This window comes from Hippocampus bargibanti, linkage group LG01, assembly GCF_051943395.1.
Source record: "Hippocampus bargibanti isolate YZ-2025 linkage group LG01, ASM5194339v1, whole genome shotgun sequence".
Classification (NCBI taxonomy): domain Eukaryota; kingdom Metazoa; phylum Chordata; class Actinopteri; order Syngnathiformes; family Syngnathidae; genus Hippocampus; species Hippocampus bargibanti.
The window spans coordinates 27,521,580-27,542,695 of NC_142734.1; the positions used below are offsets into that span (position 1 = coordinate 27,521,580).

Below are 21,116 nucleotides of genomic sequence, written 5' to 3' on the forward strand. Positions count from 1 at the left end.
CATATACACACTGAGTCAAGCCGATCCGAAGCAGGTTGAGTGCGAACGAGCGGACCGGTCGTTCCCGTTTTTCTCCTCCGGATTATCCGCCCTTTTATCGTCGGTACCGTTACCGGGAGCAGTTCAGCGGTTTTCTTCTACCAGTACCGGCTGGTTTCGTGCAGCATTCATGAGAGGAGAGAGCGACACGAGACACTTTGGATTCACGAGCTAACCGGACCTCTTTACCTTCCAACCTCCCCCTGTCTGCTTTCAGGTATGTCCACTAGTTCGGGGGGAGGGGGGGTACTAAGGTGGATGTGTGTGTGTGTGTGTGTGGGGGGGGGGGGATTGAAGGGAGGCTGCGTTGAATGACGGCGTCTCCCTTTTTCCACGCGCGCATCCACGCTCATCTCGTGCTGTGTTTTTGTGCGCCTTTTTTTTCACAATTTCCACTGGACTGGCAAGCAGAGACGCGGGGGGTGGGGGGGTTGAATGTGAGAGGGGGGAGGGGAGTTGATCAACCCAGGTGGGGCTGCTCGCTTCGACCCACAACACGCCGAACGGTGGAGTCCTCGTGCCTGGTGAGGGAGGCCACCCCCATCCCCTCCAAAAAAGGGAGGAGGTTAAGAGACCCCATTAATGCCTGCCTGTACGAGTCCGTGTGTTAGGAGAAAAAAAGGGGGGGGGCTGTGTGTGTGTGCGTGTGTGTGTGTGTGTGTGTGTGTGTGTGTGGGGGGGGTGTCCTTCAAGCAGAGGGACTCCAGACACTGATCCATTAAAGAACAAAGGGGGGTCGAGGGGTTGGGGGTGGAGTCCAAGGCTTGGTCCATGTTTGTCATTCCACCTCCATGTGCGACTGAAGGGGCGGGGGTAGGGGTGGGGTTGCGCCTTATCAGTGATCGATAAAGTCACGTCACATCAGATTGAAGTGTTGAACGAAAGCCAATCTCCCCGTGAAACGAGCATGCGATCACCCGATCAATCAATACATCAATAAGCGAATCCACCCGGTGATCATCAATAAAGTGACTGATCACGTCTGATGTCACCATCGATGATCATTTGAGCCGTTTCTGCTGATCCGCAACCTTTAGGGGGAAACTTGTTTGATGCACGTCATCACCGTGTTGCTTCGTTAGGAAATGATCGCGTCGTCGGCATTGCACCTAAAATGTCGTTGGTGTGTTTCTCTGAGGAGCGCCAAGGTCGCTGTTTGATTCCCCCCCCCCCCTACCCCCTGACCCCCCAACCTCATGTTTGAACATCAAGATGAACAATATCACCGGTCAACATAAGGCCCGTGGGCCACATCCTGTCCACTGTTTCTGCTGCTTTGAGAAAGTCAAACTGAAGTGTCAAGTATGTTATGTACTGCTTTTATTTTGAAATGCATGTGTCAGCAATATGAGCAAACATAAGCAGCGACTATGGTAAAAAAAGGAAGCAACTTCTCTGACCAACTATTTAAAAATATATATAAATAAACAAGTATGGTCCTCATATGAGCAGCAAATTTATTTCCTGCACGTTTGAGAGAATTGAGGAATTTGTCCTTGTGTGTGAATGTTGATCAAAATGTGATGTCAGGTCGATGTTTGGAAATATGATATTTTGGTGTCACTGAGTAATAATCATAATAATACATATATATATTTTTACCAGTTTTGAATTTTGATTTTCAAATTACAACAAGCTATTCTACTCAAGTGGTGATACATTTTACCGATTGTGTGTGTGTGTGTGTGTGTGTGTGTGTGTGTGTGTGTGTGTGTGTGTGTGTGTGTATGTCGTTTGTGTATACGTGTGTGCGTATGTATGTAAATGTGTGTATGTGTATATGTGTTTATCTTCTTTTCCTTTCGGCTTTTCCCTTCAAGGGGTCGCCACAGCAAATCAGTGTCCTCCATCTTTAGAGCTTTGATCCGCATGTTTATATTATTATTATTTCACTTATCAGTCAGAGAAAGTTTGACTGATAAGTGAAATATTAAAAATAAGTGTCTCATTTATCTTTGTGGAGGCGAGCCATTACTGATTGTGGGCGCTCAAAGATTGTCAAATGCGATGTGAAAAATTATCCAATTTCACTCGATTGGCCCGGCTTCTTAATGTTGTCAGTTTGAAGGATGATTACTACTTTCTTCTTACTTGTCACTTGAGTTGGTAACCAGATTAGCAATCTCAAAAACACTGTTGCGTATTGTATCTGTTCATAAAATTGGTAACATTTTGTTTCCATTCCCACTTGTTTTTTTATAGATATTTTTCTATACTGAGTATTGTAATTTCACTTCAGGTACTTTTGCCTGCTCATGAACAGACGGACATCCATCCATTATTCGATTCACTCGCTTATCCACGCGAGGGTCGCTGGCATGACGGAGCCAAACTGTTGGAAATAAGTTAATACAATTTTATGGAATTTAACAATGTAGGTCAGTGCATGTTTTTCCTGTCTAGGCCTCAGACTTTGAAGGCCTTCGGTACATGTCATTGTCATTCCGCCAGCCGCCGCCTATTGTTGACAAAATTTATCAAATGTTATGTTTTTGCCTTTTTTAGCCTGAAGTCTTAATTCACTGCTGTGTGCGTGTGTGTGCGTCTGTGTCTACATTCATGATGTCATCCAAGCAAAGATCATGAGACTTCCTCTGTTTGCTTTCTTGACTATCTTCCTCGTCATGTTCCTATGAGAAAAATGCCACCTAACAGTGATGTCATCATGATTCTGTTTACGCGCATCTCAAAGAAAGACGTCAACCGAGCGTATATTGCGCGGGGGGGGGGGGGTGTCAAAGTTCATCTTGTTGCATGCTTGTGGTCAACACTTGTGCTTTCTATCTTTTTGAGTTACTTCCGAGTAAGTGAACACTGGCGCGTGTGGCTGCCGCTACTCACCCACAGAAAATCTGATCCTGTGACTGTAAAGTGACCTTGAGAGTTTTGAAAGGCGCTTAGAAATCAAATGGATTCTTAGTATTATTATTACTTGTGTGGTTTGTAGCATTTAATATGTGCGGGCGGAAGACAGGATGGGCCCAACAACCGAAAGGAAACAATCACTTGGCCCTTTTCTTTTCCGCTCTTGATGACCCTTGACCTGCAGTTGGGGGGACCTTGAGTGTGCATGTGTGTGAGAGAGTTTTGAAGGAGATGTGCATTTTTCACAATGCGTGAGTTACCAGGTGTCTTCTTAACCATGTAGTCGATGTATTTAATGGACGTAGGATCATGGCAGCCTTTTACGACACCTATGCCACATCATTTTTCTTCGGCCCGTGAAAGCAAATCAAACTTGTGAAATTCCATGATCCTTGCTAAAGTCCGAACCAACATTTCAAATTGCTCCATGCAAACCACAATAACAGTCATTATTTTTGACTTCAAATTTGAAAACTAGTTACAGTATTCATTAATTTGTTGTGCGCTATAGATGTACTATGTGGAGGAGATGAAACATTCTAATGGCTTCCCCAAATTCAAAACGGCCCACAAGAGGAAACTGGAACAACAAAGTCACCCATGGCAAAAAAATTGTTTGACATCCCTGTTTTACGAAACTCATTTGTGGGAAACTACTCATGACTTAACATGCTCATTTTTATGTTATTTTTGCTGAAAAACTCGCCGGTTACCAAAAAGCCCTAAAACAGAAAGCGACCAGGAATTATGTTGACGTGATGCATCGCAACTGGAAGGCAAGCTTTGTTTATCCCATTAGTTTTATATTTACATTTATATTTATATTTATACATTACTATAGAGATTGTGAGGTAGTTGAAATGTTATCAGTGTTTTGGGATCATTGCTTGTCGTGTATCGTGTTGTTAAAGACTGTTCACCTATTTTGCCAGGATTTGGTTCCAATTTTCCAAAACTGGCTTCTTTTAAGTGTTCGCTGGTTTCATGCAGTTAACTCAGTTTACAAAGATCGCCAGTCTTCGCCAGATCGCCAGACTACCCGCCCTCTGCGGGTAGTCGTCCGAGTACACCCCGAACTGGTCGGCAGCCAAGTGCAGGGCACACGTACACCATTCGCTCACACGATTACACCCAGAGGCAATTTTTAATCTACCTTTAACCAGCAATGCATGTTTTGGGATTATGGGAGGAAAGCAGAGTACCCAGAAAAAAGCCACACAGGCACAGGGGAGAAACCCCACACCAGTAGACCGAAGTAGACCCGGCACGTTTGCGCTGTGATGGCGTGCTAACCACAGACACACAGGCCATTCACAACAGAGGTTATCTCGAGGCACTTTTACACATTGAGCAAGTCAGGAAACGCACTTCTCATACATGAAAGAAAACCACCGGATTCCCATATGAGCAAGCACTTGGCAGCGGAGGCAAGGAAAAAAAAACTCCCTCGAAGGAGGAAACCTCGAACAGAACCCAAGTTCTGTGGGGCGACCGTCTGTCTCGCCCGATTGGGCACAACGGCAGCCATATCGACAACACCAAGAGTCTCGAGAATCCAAGTCAGCCCACATACGGTCGGGCCAAGGGCGAGTCCGGCTTTGGTTGGATTGGCAACTAGCAGGTTGCTGGCGTTTCTCTTTCTCCTCCTTTGGCTTATTGGGCGCAAGCGTAAATGATTGTGTCTTGAACACAAAACATTCAAAAACGTTCAATGTAAAAGGATTTTACCGCAAGGTCTTCCTGTCGGTGGACTTTCCACAATAATGTCCAGGTAGCTCACGCCACTCATTATCTCTGAATTCTGCCCATCAATTCGCCGATTTAGATGCCGTGTTTGGGGAACATTTGCTCTGCTGCCCAGCCCGCGTTATGGCGTTAGGCGTTAGGGTTAGGTTGGGAGTTTGGGGTTAGGGTTTAGGTTGAGGGTTGGGGTTAGGAGTTAGGGTTAGGGTTGTGTGTTAGGATTAGGCGTTAGGGTTAGATTCGGGTCAGGAGTTAGGGTTAGGTTTAGGGTTAGGTATTACGGTTAGGTTAGGGTTATGAGTTAGGGGTGAGGTTTGTGGTTAGGATTTGAAGTTAGGGTTTGTGTTAGGGTTAGGGAGGTCGGGGTTCGAGTTTAGTGTTAGTTTGAGCTGCGGGACACTTCTTTCAAAGTTTCCAAGATTAGTACACAAGAGCACACTGGAAGAAAATCACTGTCGGTCTCCATGGGTGTGGTTAAAAAAATACTGTCCAAAAAATAATCAAAGTATCTGGTTTCATATCACGTAAATGAGCCAATGGGCAAATACAATCGCTAAAAAGCCTGGTATCGATCCCTATACAAAGAAAATAGTAACTCTCGAATTCCTGAAGACAAGATTTGGAGGCACAAAGCGAGTGAGCTACTATTCTCAGATTCGGCACCAAATCCTGTCACTCCGTGGAGGATCTTTAAGACGTCAGTGTTAGTTTTTAGCCAATCATTTCTTGGGTAGGCAGGAAGTGTTTCTCTTTTTCATATTTTTACTTCTTGAGAGGAAAGTTGGGCTTTGGAGCAGAGACAAGACATCGTCTTGTGTGAACGGGAAGTGATGGAAATTTAAACAGTGTTTGTTAACTTTAACACCCGACACTTTTCACACCAACTGGTGTGTTGAAAGTCACACACTGTAAACTCAAGGCAAGAGTGGCCCGTCACGGCTAAGCGCGGAATGGGGATTCCACATTTTCCAGCGGTGTTTAATTTTTATCCGGGTTTCAAAAAGTTTGTTTTGTGGTTTTGCTAGTATGTCATTGGAATAAAATGACACATCGATGTTTTAAAAAAGGAAGACTGTCTTTCGTATAAATCAGTGAGAATATACCAAATTAGTGTGCCACGAGCTCAGACACTTCCTGCGGTGACTCTGAAAGTGTGTTGTAATGATGGGGAAGTAAAGCTTCATGAAGCACTTAGCAATAGTTTTAGACTCCTTGAGATGGCACTCTTGGTTTAAAGATGCAGTGGATTTTTAAGACATTTCCTTTACACTAACCTTCATATTTAAAGTCAAAGCACCATTTGGAGGAATCAAAAAAGATCACAAGTGTTTCATGAAGCTTTGTTTTCCCATCGCTATTAAACAGTGTTTTTTTATTTATTTATTACCGACTGTGTGTGGGTGCATGTGCGTTTGTGTGCGCAGGTGTGTCTTTGCTGACCTTTATGACTCCCTCGGTCACTGGTGCCATAGCAACAGTTGCCTGGATTTCCAGACAGTGAGATCACAAAAAAAATCTTAAGTTTCCACTTCAAAAATGCACCACATAGCACAATTAAGTCACTATAACAAGCAAATGCACAAACACATTAATCAGTTTTGAATAATAATTACTTTTTGTACATACTGCATGTTTTTAAATAAAGACAATTAAAATGAAAAATATTTTTTGTTCGATGGTCTGTCTGATTTCGGGAATCAAATTGTGGCCATTCAGCACAGACATTTGCATCCGCCATCTCTGAAACATTCGAGCTAGCAAGCCTTTCCAAGACGGTGCATGAGTTAGTATCTGCAGACCGCCTCTCTGTGCTCTGCTACACGGCGACCGTGATGATTAGCGGTTAATGAGACGCGCTCCAGTGGCACGTCGCCTTAATAAAGTTTGAATCCAGCATAGCAGCCATGGCCGGACGCAGGCCTGCGCACAGACACCGAAGCCCAAAGAGGTAGTGAAAGATCAGCACATTAACTAATTAGCCTGCCGGGCTGAGGGGGCGACACCAGAGAGGAGCGCTCGACAGATGGAACCGTGTGTGTATTTCTTGAAGTGCTCTTTAGTGTCATTTGACCATCCATCACCCTTGCCAACTACGACTTGTTATTTTGGTATGCATTTATCTCCAGAGGGGGCGTTTTTAGCCATGTATTCCACCTCTAGGGTAGCAAGTGTTTAGAAGTAAAATAGGCGGTGAGAGTAAACCGTAGGGAAGGGTTATATCACATTCGGTTTAATCACATAATATTTTCCTCTTGCAAAAATCCAATTTCTGTTTGTTATCACATTTTCCTTCGAGAAAGTAAGTTCAGTAATATCAATGTGCGCTTTCTCTTTGAGGCCATTTTTATACTTTCTTGCATTTCCATCCCTAGAAGGCAGAAGTGTTGTACAGCCCATCCTTGGCCGGACTCGGACCCCTTGGTTCCTAATCTAAAAGGACAACCGACGCCGCCGGACAAGTTGTGTCCATAATTTGTAAAATCGCTTCAAATGACTTCTACTGAGCGTATTTTACAAAGATTCCACGGCATATAGCTATATTTGACGTTTTAAGACTCGTGCTGAATATTCAGGAAGTCTTGTTTTTGAGTTGGTGACGAGTCCTGACGTCACGTCACGGAAGGAACGCCCCTGACCGAGAAAGGACACACAATGCATTTTGGGTACTTTGTTTGGTCTGAAAACGGCATGTAGATCCGTGTTGATGGCGAAATTAGAAGGAAAACACATAAATAACGCGATGGTTAATCGTTGTGTGTTGCACCAAGACAACTATTTGATATTCGCTGACACAAATTCCAAGCAGACAAATAAGCCCATTTCCAACGGAGCTCTGGCTCCATCTTCTGCAGTTTCTCAGGGTGCTACACATCAGTCTTGATGCCTCAAAATAACGTGGAAGGACGTCTTTAATCCATTGCAAACATTTATGCTTTCCTCTTCAGAACTATTTGAATCATATTCATAACTGGATGCGTAACAAGAAAGCATTTTCTCCGAATCTGAAGCCATTGTTTTGATTCTCGAGCAAGGCAAGACATCTTGGCGTGACGTCACGAACTGGGGGTGGGACTTTCTAAAAATGCCCAATTCGCAGCTCAATTTTTTGCAGATTTCGCACACTTTCAGTCATTTTTATTGCAGTTTTGCATTTGCCTAAAAATATCAACCTGCGCGTTTTGAGTATTTTAGATGCTATAAAACGTTTTTCTGATGTCAGTTAGGAAACAAAAAATGGCGTCGGTTGTCCTTTAAACCAACAGTCTTGAACTTGAGTCTTAGCCTGGACTGTCATTGGAAATTGGTTCTGTCGTCGCATCTCGACTGGATTACTGTAATGCACTTTACATTGGAGTTAGCCCAGACGTGTCGAAGAATCCGACCCGCGGGCCAAATGCGGCCCATGGTCAATTTTCATGTGGCCCACAGCCTTTTTCATAAAAGCAGTATGGTCTGGCCCGCATGTAGAATGAATACTTTGGGTAGTCGCGCTGTTTCCTGCATGTGCTACGTGCTGCCTTCGAGAGGCTTAATTAGGAACAGCAAATTAGTCTATGAATAATTGACTCAACCTCACTGTGTGGAGTTTGCATGTTCTCCGTGGGCCCACGTGGTTTTTCTCCGGGTCCCCACATTCCAAAAACATGCATGGAAGGCTGATTGAACACTCCATATTGTCCCTAGGTGCGAGTGTGAGAGTGACTGGTTGTTTGTCGCTGTGTGGACTGCGATTGGCTGGCAACCAATTCAGGGTGTCCCTAGCCTAGTGCCCAAAGACGGCTGGGGTAGGCTCCAGCACCCCCCGCGACCCAAATGAGGATTAAGCGATCTGGAAAATGGATGGATGGATAATTGACTCAATGTTCCCCCCAATTTTCTAAAATGGCAATTATTATTTTATTTTATTTTCTAAAATTGTGCTTATCTAAATTCTTATATTCAGCTGTTACAAAAAAGTTAGTGTTCAAAACAGTGAAAATAATTGAATATTCAATTAAAATTTTCAATGTTAACTCAATTTTGATATGCATATTTCAAATGAACCAGAGCACATCCTTAAGATAGCTGAAATTTAAATAAAAACATATGTGACACACAGAATGGCTCACCGAAATTTATTGAAAATAATTGCTGTTAAATGGAAAGAACATCTTCCAAGGTTGCCCCACCCTCCTACATTTTAAACACACCAAATCTAGCCCCCTTTGCAAAAAGTTTGGACACCCCAGGAGTAACGTGATTAGTGTTTTAAAACAACAACTAAGCAGCACGAAAGGCATTTGCGTACTTGAGAATTTTTATAAAAGTGATTGAGTCACAGGTTGGGTTACAAAATAATGTTAAAATTTGATGGAAATGAGCTCAAAGTACCGTTGTGATGATTCGCTCAACAAAAATGTCGCACAAAAAGTACATGTGGAGAAATGGAGATCATCTTGTCTCGCTTGGCTCAAAAAAACAGATTAATTACTTTTGGATCCTATTAGTTGAATGCAAAATGATTATTTGGGTATATATATATACACAGACTCATTGGACCTTCTCTCAGTATGTTGCTTGCATACGAAGATGCAGTTTTTGTAGAGAATGACTTTTGTTGGGGCTATGAAGTAATGTTGGCCCATTTCCGGCGCACACCATTTTTGATAATCTGACTATCACTGCTCAAAACTCACTTTTTGGTTGCTGTATGTTTGTTTTTGCAGTCATGACCTGCTGACACTCTTCACCCATCCGTGGACAACTCCTCCTTCCTTTTCCCATCTCTTCCGACTCCCACCATGCTTCCCTCCCCCATCTCCATCCTCTCGCTCCTCCTGCTATCCTGGCCCCTCCTCTTCCTCTGCGCTCCGGCGGCACCGCCTGGCCCCCTGGTGGCGGCAGGTGGCCGAGCGGCGTACCGGGTCTTTGACACCTCCCTCACCCACCTGACCGTCCACAAGAGGACAGGCGAGGTTTTCGTCGGAGCCGTCAACCGAGTCCTGAAGCTGTCGGCCAATCTGACCGAGATGAGGAGTCACATGACTGGTCCGGTCGAGGACAATGCCAAGTGTTACCCCCCGCCTAGCGTCAGGGCCTGCGCTCACCGGTCTGTCTCATCCAAATCGCAGCAACCATCTGTCTGTTTGTACGTCCGTCCACTGACTCGTACGTTTCCCCAGCTTGGATTCTTTGGACAACGTGAACAAGCTTCTGCTGGTGGACTACACGGGTAACCGGCTGGTGGCATGCGGATCCATCTGGCAGGGGGTGTGCCAGTTTCTCCGACTGGAGGACCTCTTCAAACTTGGGGAGCCTCACCACCGCAAGGAGCACTACTTGTCTGGTGCCAGAGAGGCTGATGGGATGGCAGGTAGGCGGGGATCCTCCATCCATAACACAGAGACAGTTCAACCTGGGTTTTCAAACGTCTCGGTTCTCATCCAATTCGGTTTTCGGCCAAAAATTTCATGCCTCGGTTCACGGTCGAAAATCTGTTCTCGACCAAACTGGGCGCACCTGAATGCGCTACTCGACTCCCCTCTGCTTCCTTATAGGTCACTTCGTTGTGATGCATCCCATTGTGACCGAGGCATTAGTGTTGTTGAATAAAGGTTTTACAGTCAAACCCGGGTTTTCGAATATCTCCGTTCTCGTCCTGTTCGTTTTGCCACCAAAAAATGTTTTTTTTTGGCCTCAGTTTTCAACTGAAAATGGGTTCTTGACCAAACTAAGCACGCTTGAATGCACCTCTTGTCTCCCCTCCGCTTCCTCAGACGTCACTTCCTCGTGTCACTGTGAACGACAACGCTTCATCCTTACGGTCTGTAATGAGCAGACGTGTTTGTATTCTTCAATCCGGAAAATCACCCCCGGTGACCCTAATGAGGCATTGGTTACATTGATTATCATGAGAAATGTTTCAGTTTTGGACCAAATCAGTTTTCCAACAGGCTTTTGGAACGGATTATGGGCGAAAACCCAGGTTTAACTAATCTTTTTCATCTCCGCAAAGATGGAAGAAAGTTCTTTTGTGATCAAAGGTGTGAAACCCTTCATGCGCGCTATTATATTTGTTGCTAAATATGGTCGCCGCGGTCGATCGACAGAAGCCGCAGTCTTGAACAGATGTTCGTTGGTATCCGGGCAAAGACACTCCCAATGCATGAGCACAGATGGCAGACGAGGCACGGGCATTATAAAACCAAGGACTTGCTGTGATTTGAGTTGTCAGCATGGCACGGTGGTGGGCTGGCGAACTCAAGCATGCAGTTGTGAGGTTGGTGGTTTGAATCCAGACGTATGACTTCCATTTTGGTTTTGCTTTCATGTTTTAAGATTCTGCCGCTTCCTCCCATATTCCAAAAATGTCCAAGACTCAGAATTCCCTCTACGTGGGAGTGTGCGTATGAAATTGTTGTTTGTCTTTACCACGGCCGTTTAACTCAAGTCCTGGGGGCCTGGTCTGGCCTGCCAGATCCTTTTAAGTGGTCCCCGAAAGCAAATCGTGTAGGTCAAGTTCCATGGTCCTTGCTAAAATCTGTACAGTGGTACCTTGGCTTACGAACTTAATTGGTTCCCAGACAGAGTGTGTAAGGGAAAAATTAATTTCCCATCGGAAACCATTGAAATGAAAATAATCCGTTCCCAGGTCCCCATAAAACATAATTTTCCACTTTCTAATTTTCTAAGACTTAAAACTATACAAAATATACCTTATTTTATGTATAATAAATATGTATATGTATAAGAAATAAACTAACTGTACTGTACACTAAAGTTTCATTTACCTTTGTGGTGGTCGTTAATGGCTTGATGGAATGGAGTGTCCGGTTTCCTCAGCATTAAACACTTGATGAGGAACATAGGCTTCTTTCACCATCTTGAGGAATGATATCTTGTAGGTGCTTTCTCTGTGATAATTGTATCTAGTTCTTCATCAATTGTGATCTGTTTAGCTGGGTTGATAGCTTTTTGCATCAAGTGTACAGATGACTTGTGCGGGTTATTTGTGGAGCCTGATTGGATTGGATTGGATTTGCCTTTATTAGTCTCGCAGTGGAGAAATTTACATTTCACAGCAGCAAATATTGATGGGTTATTTTAACCCTCCAGTCTACACTCGCTTTTGAACTATCAAAGTTGAAATGGGTCCAAATTTCACTGTTTTCTATTCATTTTCTAACCTTTTTTTAAAGCTTTTTCTTTTCTTTTTCACTTTTGTTTTTTGGTTTGAAACTCTGTCATCTCCCTTTCGTGTGTGTGTGTTTTCTCTCACTCTCTCTCTTTCTGCCTGTCTCTTTAATGTTTAACCCCCCCCCCACTGCTGGTTCTTGACCACGTGGCTTTAACCGAAGACATCATTTTGTTTTTTGGAGAACGGCCTCACTCTCTCTCTGTCTGCAACCCCATCCCCCACTGCTGCATTCTTGACCAATCACGTGGCTTTAACCGAAGACTGGGGGCGGGGAATAGAGGACAAAAACACATCACTCATTGTGGCAGCTCCGTGTGTATCCCGAAAAATAATTCGTATGACAAGGTAAATATTTCATAAATGTAACGTTTGTAAGCCAAGGGGTTCGTAAACCGAGGTTTCACTGTACCAAAATAAATAACATTGAGATTTAGCAATACGTTTGCTAGCATGTTGAGTGTCCTTGAGTGATTTGAAAGGCGCTTGTAAATTAAATATACTGTATTATTATTATTATTATTATTATTATTATTATTATTATACTCAGTCCATTTTTTGGAACAAACTACTGCACTTGATTTGACTGATTTCAGAACTGGCGCATCCATCAATTTCATCCATCTATTTTCCGATCCGCTTTTGTTTTGTACAAGTAATAATATATCAACATGTATTTAATTTCACCGTGTTAACGACACTCTTAAGGAAGACATAACCCCCAAAGTAAACCGTGACAATTTTTTTTTTGTTTGTCCAAAAAAGAGATACAGTAAAGTCTCGTTATATCAATATCGGTTATATCGATAGTCCCGCTTATTACGATACTATTTCTATGCACGCAAGGAGAAAATTACATGCGCGCAGGGTCGGATATATCGATAGTCCCGGTTATATCGATATTTTTCGGACTCCAGAGAATATCGATATAACGAGACTTTACTGTAAATGTATTAATGTGTACTCATTAAAATCAGGAAGTGAGATGAGCAGCTTCGGTTGCTTTGGCTGATTACAGGAATGTACCATAACTCCTGCCTGGCGTCGCCGTGGTAACCATTAATCTTCTCTGTAGGCGTGGTTGTCGGCGAGGACGACTGGACCAATGACCCCAAGAGAAAGAAAACGACAAAGGGTGGCAGCCGCCTCTTCATCGGCGCCGCCATCGACGGAAAGTCGGAATATTTCCCGACGCTGTCCAGCAGGAAACTGGTGGCAGACGAGGAGAGCGTCAACATGTTCTCGCTGGTCTACCAAGACGAGTTTGTGTCGTCTCAGATCAAGATCCCGTCGGACACGCTGTCTCTCTACCCGGCCTTCGACATCTACTACGTCTACGGCTTTTCCAGCCGCACTTACGTCTACTTCCTGACGCTGCAGCTGGACACGCAGTTGACGCAGATGGACGCAGGCGGGGAGAAGTTTTTCACCTCCAAGATTGTGAGGATGTGCTCCAACGATACAGAATTCTACTCCTACGTGGAATTCCCACTGGGATGCACCAAGGACGGCGTGGAGTACCGATTGGTGCAGGCGGCCTTCAAACAGAAACCGGGACGGCGTTTGGCTCAGGCGCTTGGGCTGTCGGAGGACGACGATGTCCTCTTTGTCATCTTCTCTCAGGTGAGTTTTTATTTTTTGGTGATTCTCTTGGTGCTCAGTTTATTGAATGCGGTAAAGGATTTAGCAATGGCAGTTTGAAATGGTCGGATTTCCAACGCAATCTTAGTCGCATCCCATCAGCTAGCTTACGACAAACAAGCCACATTTAACCATACGGCACCCTAATTTTGGCATATTTTACTTTCAAGTACAATCCATTTTCATTTAAATGGAGGCGCTTCACTTTTAAAACCGCCCATAAGATATCAATCTAGCTTCACCTCAACTCACGGAATGGTTTAATGTCTTACAATATTTTCATAAATACAACAAATTAATATGATAGGAACTGCACGAAAGCTGTAATATTTTCTCTCAACAATAATAAACATAAATCTGGACACGTGGAACATCCTGTCTGGCCGCAAAATTCTCTGGTTGCTATGGTAAGCGTTTAAATGTGCCTTCAAAATAAGAGCCCAGCTACAAATTGCATGAAAAAATGTGACTCAACATCGCCACATTGTGTGCTTGGTGCGCCGGATAAATTGAAGAAAATAAGATGATATGACCGGCATGAAAACTTGTATTTTCGAAACAATAATAATAAACACAAATCACAACACGAGGAACGTCCTATGTGACCGCAACATTCTCTGGTTACTATGGTTATGTTTACACATGCCTTCAAAATAACATATATTGCAAATACAAAGTGCATGAAAAATATGACTCACCGTGGACGCATAATATGCAACGATAGACTTTGTGAGCGGAATCTCGCGTTGAGATAAATCCGTATTGTACGTATGAAATCTTGACAATGAAATGTTGGCTTATTTTTCATGAAAGTCGTAGGCTTCCTCTTCTTCCTCTTTTGCTAGCTCTCGTGTCTTTTTTTAGCGCTAACCTATCACGTGACCAAGAAGCGCGCCTTAACCTACGTCATGAGTGACACACTGTAGACCACTGGTGTCGAAGTCAAGGCCCGGGTGCCAGATCTGGTCCGCCACATCACTTTATTCAGTCCGCGAAAGGCAATCAAAAACATCAAGTTCCACGAGGCTTGCGAAAGTCTGAACCAAAGTTTCAAATTGTTAAATGTAATCCACAATAACAATCAGTATTCTTGACTTCTGATTTTAAAATGAGTGATCCATCAATTTGCTGTGCAAGTAATATAAGTAGATTTTGAAAGACGGGTTCCCAAAATTTAATAACGGCCCTCAAAGGGAAAGCATAACTACAATGTGGCCTGCGACAAAATTCTGTTTGACACCCCTGCTGTAGACGGATGTAGCGGAGAATCTGGTCATTTTTCAAAATAAAACAACTTTCAAAATCTTATATGAAGAAAACAGAAGTAATGCAAGCTATTTACTCTTTCTGTGAGACGTGTTATCAAATGACCCACGTACCGATCTCCAATTGGTTGTTCTGACGCTGATCTGATTTTTTTTCCCCCATTAACACATTTACTGCCAGATGTGCGAAAATGTCCTCTCCAGTGCTAGGGTTTTTGTCAAATTTCAGGACGCACAGAATATTGAGTTTTAGGACTACATAAATATCCAGTTCAGCGTTAAAAACCTTAGACTCTCTTCTTTCAGCAGAAAAAGAGTTCATTCCTAAGTTGTATTGGTCTGGTGTAATATGAGGTGAAAGTGAGGGCAGCTGTACAAGGTGGCAAATGCTGTCCCCTGGTGGGAGGGAAAAACATTGCTCGAGGTCTGACCATAGCTTTATCGGCAACCCCCCCAAGAAAAATCAAAACCCGAACAAATTCAGGAATTGGATTGGATTTGGATTTGCCTTTCTTAGTCTCGCAGTGGAGAAATGTACATTTCACAGCAGCAAGGTTATGAAAGGAATGGCGCTCCACGTCATATTTTCAATTCCCGGATACATTCAGTAATGGCAGTAAATGAGTTAAAAAAATAAATTCAAGGTACAAGATGGGCCCAGAGTGGGAATTTTTTTTCCACATATCATTTTACAACTGTTCTGTGGTCAGGTTATACTGGCAGTTTAAAGAAGTATGACAGAGCAGTTTTGGGGAAGACATAATCCCCCTTTAACACAAGTGCTCAATTTTAATGTTGGCCGTCTGTGTTGGTGCTACTTGCAGAGCTTTTTAATTTTCATTGATTTTTCCGATCAAGCTCCACCTCCAGTTGAAGTCGCGCCATCTGACCAGCCCCGCGTGTGCGTGTGTGTTGTTCAGGGTCAGAAGAACCGTTCCAACCCCCCCAGGGAGACCCTCCTGTGTCTGTTCACGCTGCACGACATCAACCTGGCCATGAGAGAGAGGATACGCTCCTGCTACCGCGGGGAGGGGCGCCTCTCGTTGCCGTGGTTACTCAATAAGGAACTACCCTGCATTCACACAGTGAGTCACATCACATCTGATGAAACCCACACGCACCCTTACGTGTTACAGATGTGCGCTTATTTGCCCAAAAGGGGGCAAAAATGCCTTCATAAAAGCTTGTTGACATCCTGAAGTCTAAATCCTCTTGTCACATGCGTGTCACATGCCAGTTTTTGTACGCCTCCATTTTCAGCACCGAAACACCAAATTACGCTCATTAGCATAGCGATGCTAACACCGCACTCCTGCCTCCTGCTTACATTTTGGCTTTAGCTTGGGATAGGTACCTTGGGGTAAGGACCGATTTGAGTCGTTGCTGCTGAGCTTCGATGTATGTTTTGATTTTGAAACGCGTCGTCGATTTTCCATGCTGCGCTTGAATGCAGCATGACACCTCCACTAGTGCGAAGATGTTACCCACTCAGAAGGGTTTTCTTTCACACACGGCGAAAAGACATTTCTGGGTTAGGAAGCGAGTGATATTTGACTGCTGCCAATAATTTTTTTAACTTAAAAAATGAACACTTTGCTTGTATTTTGCAATATTATTTTATTGTTTACATATTTATTACTGGTTTGCTTTTATTAATTGCTTTTATTATTTGCTTTTTATTATTTAAACTTTATTAATTGTAAAATGTCACTTTTAACATTTTTACTTTGTCTTCAGGCTTATTTGTTTGAAAATGATTAATTTTAAATCACATTTTTAGGGAGAGCTGCTGAATTGGATTGGATTGGATATGCCTTTATTAGTCTCACAGTGGAGAAATTTACATTTCACAGCAGCAAAGTGATGAACGGCAGGCTGTGCATTTGGTATTTGTTGCTTCCGTGGGGGTTCACCTGCCGTAATCACGCTCTTAGTGCCATCGCTGTCACGTTGAAATTCCAGAAACCAGTAATACTACACAGAAAGTCACTTGCTGAGAATGATGGGAGCACATTTTGATCCGATTTAAGACGAGCAGATGGAAACATTGCTGAAATTGTTCTGCACCCGTCTTGTCACGTGAGGTGAATTTTGAGTGCAGCTGGTTAAGAAAACGGCCTCATTGGTAATATCCTTTAAGTTGCATGAGTCAATATTATTGATCTCAAAAGCCGCGGGCAGATTCGATTGACTTGAAAGCTTCTAGATCGGGGATGTCCAACCCCGGGCGGGCCTCAAGGGTGGCTTCCTTCCACAGTTGTTTCCCTCCTCCAACAAACTGAATTCCAAATGATTAGTTCATCTAAAACACTCGGTTTGGACATCGCTCACCTCAAAGTCTGGTTGAAATCTGATTGAATAAAAAGAGAAAAATATTCACGGTGTGGAAAAAGCACCGGAAGCAGCACAGCCCCCCAAAAATGTTACGAAATGGAGAACATTGGAAAACATTCATCAGATTTTCATGGGGGAAGAAATTACTTTGGCTGTAAATCTTAAACAGGGTCATTTTTGATTTTTTTCCAAAGGCAATGACAATTTCCATTTTGGATATCAAACACCTACATAGAAATTGCCAAAGAGTATAATGGGTTGTATTTCCTCCATTTTTATGAGCTCAAAAATATTCCAGGGTTTTATCAGTCTATTACAAATCAATAATAAAGATTATTTTCAGACATTACCAATCATATGTTTAATGGTTTTCATTGAATATTTTGGCCTTAAAATTTTCAGAAAGCAACAAAGGCTTTTTTGAGACACAAAATACAAAAACAAGCAAAAAACTGCAAATTTTTCATTTTTAATCATTGTGCCAAAAAAGGAAATTATTGCGGAATCGATAAAAATCTCCCCTTGCAAAGTAATTTTAAGAGATTACCAAAATGAAACGCTATTTTATATATATTTTGCCTTAAAAATTTCAGAAATAAATGATTTTTTTTTTTTTAGACACAAAAGACAAAAAGAAGCAAAAAACGCTTAATTTTCCATTTCTAATTATTGTGCCAAAGAAAAACTGAAAATTTTGACGAAATCGAGAAAAAAATTGCACTTAGCAAGGTAATTTTCAGAGGTTCCCAAAATGAACCAGCGTTTTTATATAGTGGTACCTTAGCTCACGAACTTAGTTGGTTCCCAGAAAGTGTGTGTGTAAGGTGAAAAGTTTTTCTGCCGAACATTTATTTCCCATAAGAAACCATTGAAATTAGAATAATCCGTTCCCAGTTCTCTATAAAACATAATTGTCTACTAAATAAGCCTGAAAACTACACAAAATATACCTTATTTTATGTATAATTAATGTGCTATTGTATTGTAATTAAAGAAATAAACTGTACTGTATAATAAAGTCGTTTATTTACCTTTGTGATGGTCATTGATGTAGTTGCCTCTTGATGATATCCGAGTGAAGTTGCCGTGCTTTCTTATCGCTAATAGCCTCACTCACATTGTCCCCTGCTTGCTGTTTTTCGTTAATCCCAATCAACAGAAGTTTTTCCAACCTCTTCTATTGCCTGAGACCGTTGCTTAGACAACACAGAAACACTCTATGCCACACGTAACAATGGTCGACTTAGCATACTGGTACTGGGACGCAAAGTCACACAAACGCACACCTCGTTCATGTTTTTCGATGATCTCCTTCTTCTGCTCCACCGTAATTTTCTTCAGTGTCTTCTTCGGCTTAACACTAGCCTGTGGTGGGGTCTTTTTCGGTCCAATAATAGCAAAAGTACACTCTAACAAACCACGTTCGCACTCAAAGAAAAGGGGTGACGAAAGCCAGCCACCGTGGCGCTGTTCGACCGTGTGGTTTGGTGTTCATTCGCCAAAAACTAGTCCGCCAGCCACCGTGGCGCCGTGTGATTTGGTTCGTTCGCCGAAAACTAGTTCGTCAGCCAGGATTATATGCTCGGGAATTTAATGTTCATGAGGCGAAAAGTTTGTGAGCTGAAACATTTGTATGCGGAGGTATCACTGAATATTGTGGCCAATCAACTTTCTGAAATAAACTGTTTTTGAGACACTAAATAAAAAAAAAAAAAGGCACATTTTCCACTTTTAATCATTGTGCCAAAAATTGAAAATGATGGAAAAATTGAGAAAAAAATTCCGCTTGGTGAAATAATTTTGAAGTTACCGTAATGAAACACTGTTTTATATATATTTTGGCCTTAAAATTTTCAGAAATAAATGATTTTTTTGGAGACACTAAAGACAAAAAGAAGCAAAACATGCTTAATTTCCCATTCCTAATCATTGTGCCAAAAAATACTGACATTTTTGGCGAAATAGAGAACAAATTGCACTTTGCAAGGTAATTTTCAGAGGTTACCAAAATGAACCAATCAACTTTCAGAAATAAACTGTTTTTGATACGCTAAATAGAAAAATAAATTTAAAAAACAAGCAAAAAAAGGCACATTTTCCACTTTTAATCATTGTGCCAAAAATGGAAAATGATGGCAAAATGGAGAAAAAAATTAAACTCAGTCAACAAATACATTTTAAGAGATTATTGAAATGACATACCGTTTTATATAGCCCAGCATGGACTGCGCACTCCTTCTTCGAAATGGAGTCGGCGGTAGTTGAGAGACCTTTTGTGGCTCAATATTACTTCACGTATAAGGCATATAAGGTGCAGGCTCATCTCTTCAAGAAAATGAAGGTGCGCCTTATAGTGCGGAAAATACAGTACTTTTTTCCCCGGAAATAAACATATTTTGCAGTCAGCACAATGCTATATACAATTCATGATTCTGATAATGTGACAGTAACTTAATAAACACTTGGGCAGTTATTCTATTCGTTAAACAAAATATAGATCGGTGCTTGTGACGACGTTTAGGCCGTCGGAGAAGTCCTTGCAAGAACACGCTGTCCTCTAGCCAACCCCATTTGGAAATTGTAAACACAAAAGATTGTCTGAGTTGTTTAATTTGACAGTGGCCGAGTTAGCGGCCACTCCAGACAGCCGATTATTTGTACACGACACATTCAGAAGTCACTTGTGCACTACATCACGTGTCCCCCACTAGAGAGCCATTGTGTGTCATTAAACTGTTGTTGTTGTTGTTTTTGTCAGCCCAAGCAGATTGGAGATGACTTTTGTGGCCTGGTATTGAATCAACCGCTGGGGGGTCTGCGCGTCATCGAAGGAAGTCCGTTGTTCGAGGACCGCACGGAAGGGATGGGTGCCGTGGCGGCATACACTTACGGCGAACACACGGTGGTTTTTGTGGGAACGCGTAGCGGCCAACTCAAGAAGGTGAGCTCTTTTTTTTTTTTTTTTTTTTTTTTTGAGTGGAGGGGTTTGAATGCATTGGATCTGTCAATTTTTACATCAACTAAAGACACTGTATGGAGCAGAGGCAGCCACACGCACCAGCGTTCACTCAACCTGGAAGTAACTCAAATAATAATAATAATAATACATCTCATCTATAAGCGCCCTTCAAAACTCTCAAAGACACTCCACAGTCACAGGATATTTCTTCTGCGAGTGAGCAGCGGCAGCCACACGCGCCAGCGTTCCCTCAACCCGGAAGTAACATAAAGTAAAAAAAAAAACAAATAATAAATAACATGACAACACAAATACACAGAGCCATTCACTCTTCATCTCATGAATAAATTAAGTAAATTCATAAGTAAAAATATAAATAAATAACTGGACAAATAAATAAATAAATACATAAATAAAAATAAATAAATGGACAAATATATAGTTTTCCCATCATTGTTATTTACAACCCGGCCCCGATTTGTATACTGCTTGATGGGCTAATATGGACAAACATCTTACCATACAAACACACACACACTGAACAATAGTGCGCACACTGGCACACATGCATACACGTGAAAAAATTACCATAATTGTTTTATAACAAGGTGAAAATCATATCACATACAAAATTGTGTTTTATGCCCAAATGTTGTGTACTGATGCTTCAGAATGGGGTCCAAAATGGCCGACAAATCGAGCTATCTATCAATCCATCTCTCCACTGTATGTACAAAGTACAGTACATTCATAGTAGGCAGTGGCAGGTCTGTTTTATCTATGATCTGTGATGGGGTTAGGCGTCCCAGCCATCACGAGTCTCCCTGTCTAAGTGAACATGCCACATCAACAGTAGGTTATTGTAGGGCCTGTCTACCTACGCATGTAAAGCCTGGACTCAGCAGATTGGATTGGATTGGATTGGATATGCCTTTATTAGTCTCACAGTGGAGAAATTTACATTTCACAGCAGCAAAGTGATGAAAGGAATGAGAGTAGAAAAATAAAATACATGAGCATGGAGGAAATCACTAGACTAGTTCAACAGGCATGAAGGTGGGCCCAGCAAAGCGTTGTGGAGCGCAAGTAGGGCACA

At 42.4% G+C, this 21,116-nt stretch overlaps 1 protein-coding gene across 1 annotated transcript in view; it reads left to right on the forward strand.

Annotated features, from left to right (window-relative positions):
* The window catches only part of plxna3 (plexin A3), a 50,399-nt gene continuing 29,283 nt past the window's right edge, over positions 1-21,116 (forward strand). Inside the window, exons 1-6 of the mRNA XM_089006996.1 lie at positions 1-256; positions 9,354-9,736; positions 9,810-10,000; positions 12,897-13,444; positions 15,648-15,812; positions 19,820-20,002. Coding sequence (XP_088863122.1) covers positions 9,429-9,736; positions 9,810-10,000; positions 12,897-13,444; positions 15,648-15,812; positions 19,820-20,002 — 1,395 coding nt within the window. The 5' untranslated portion in view covers positions 1-256; positions 9,354-9,428. The remainder of the gene's footprint in view (positions 257-9,353; positions 9,737-9,809; positions 10,001-12,896; positions 13,445-15,647; positions 15,813-19,819; positions 20,003-21,116) is intronic.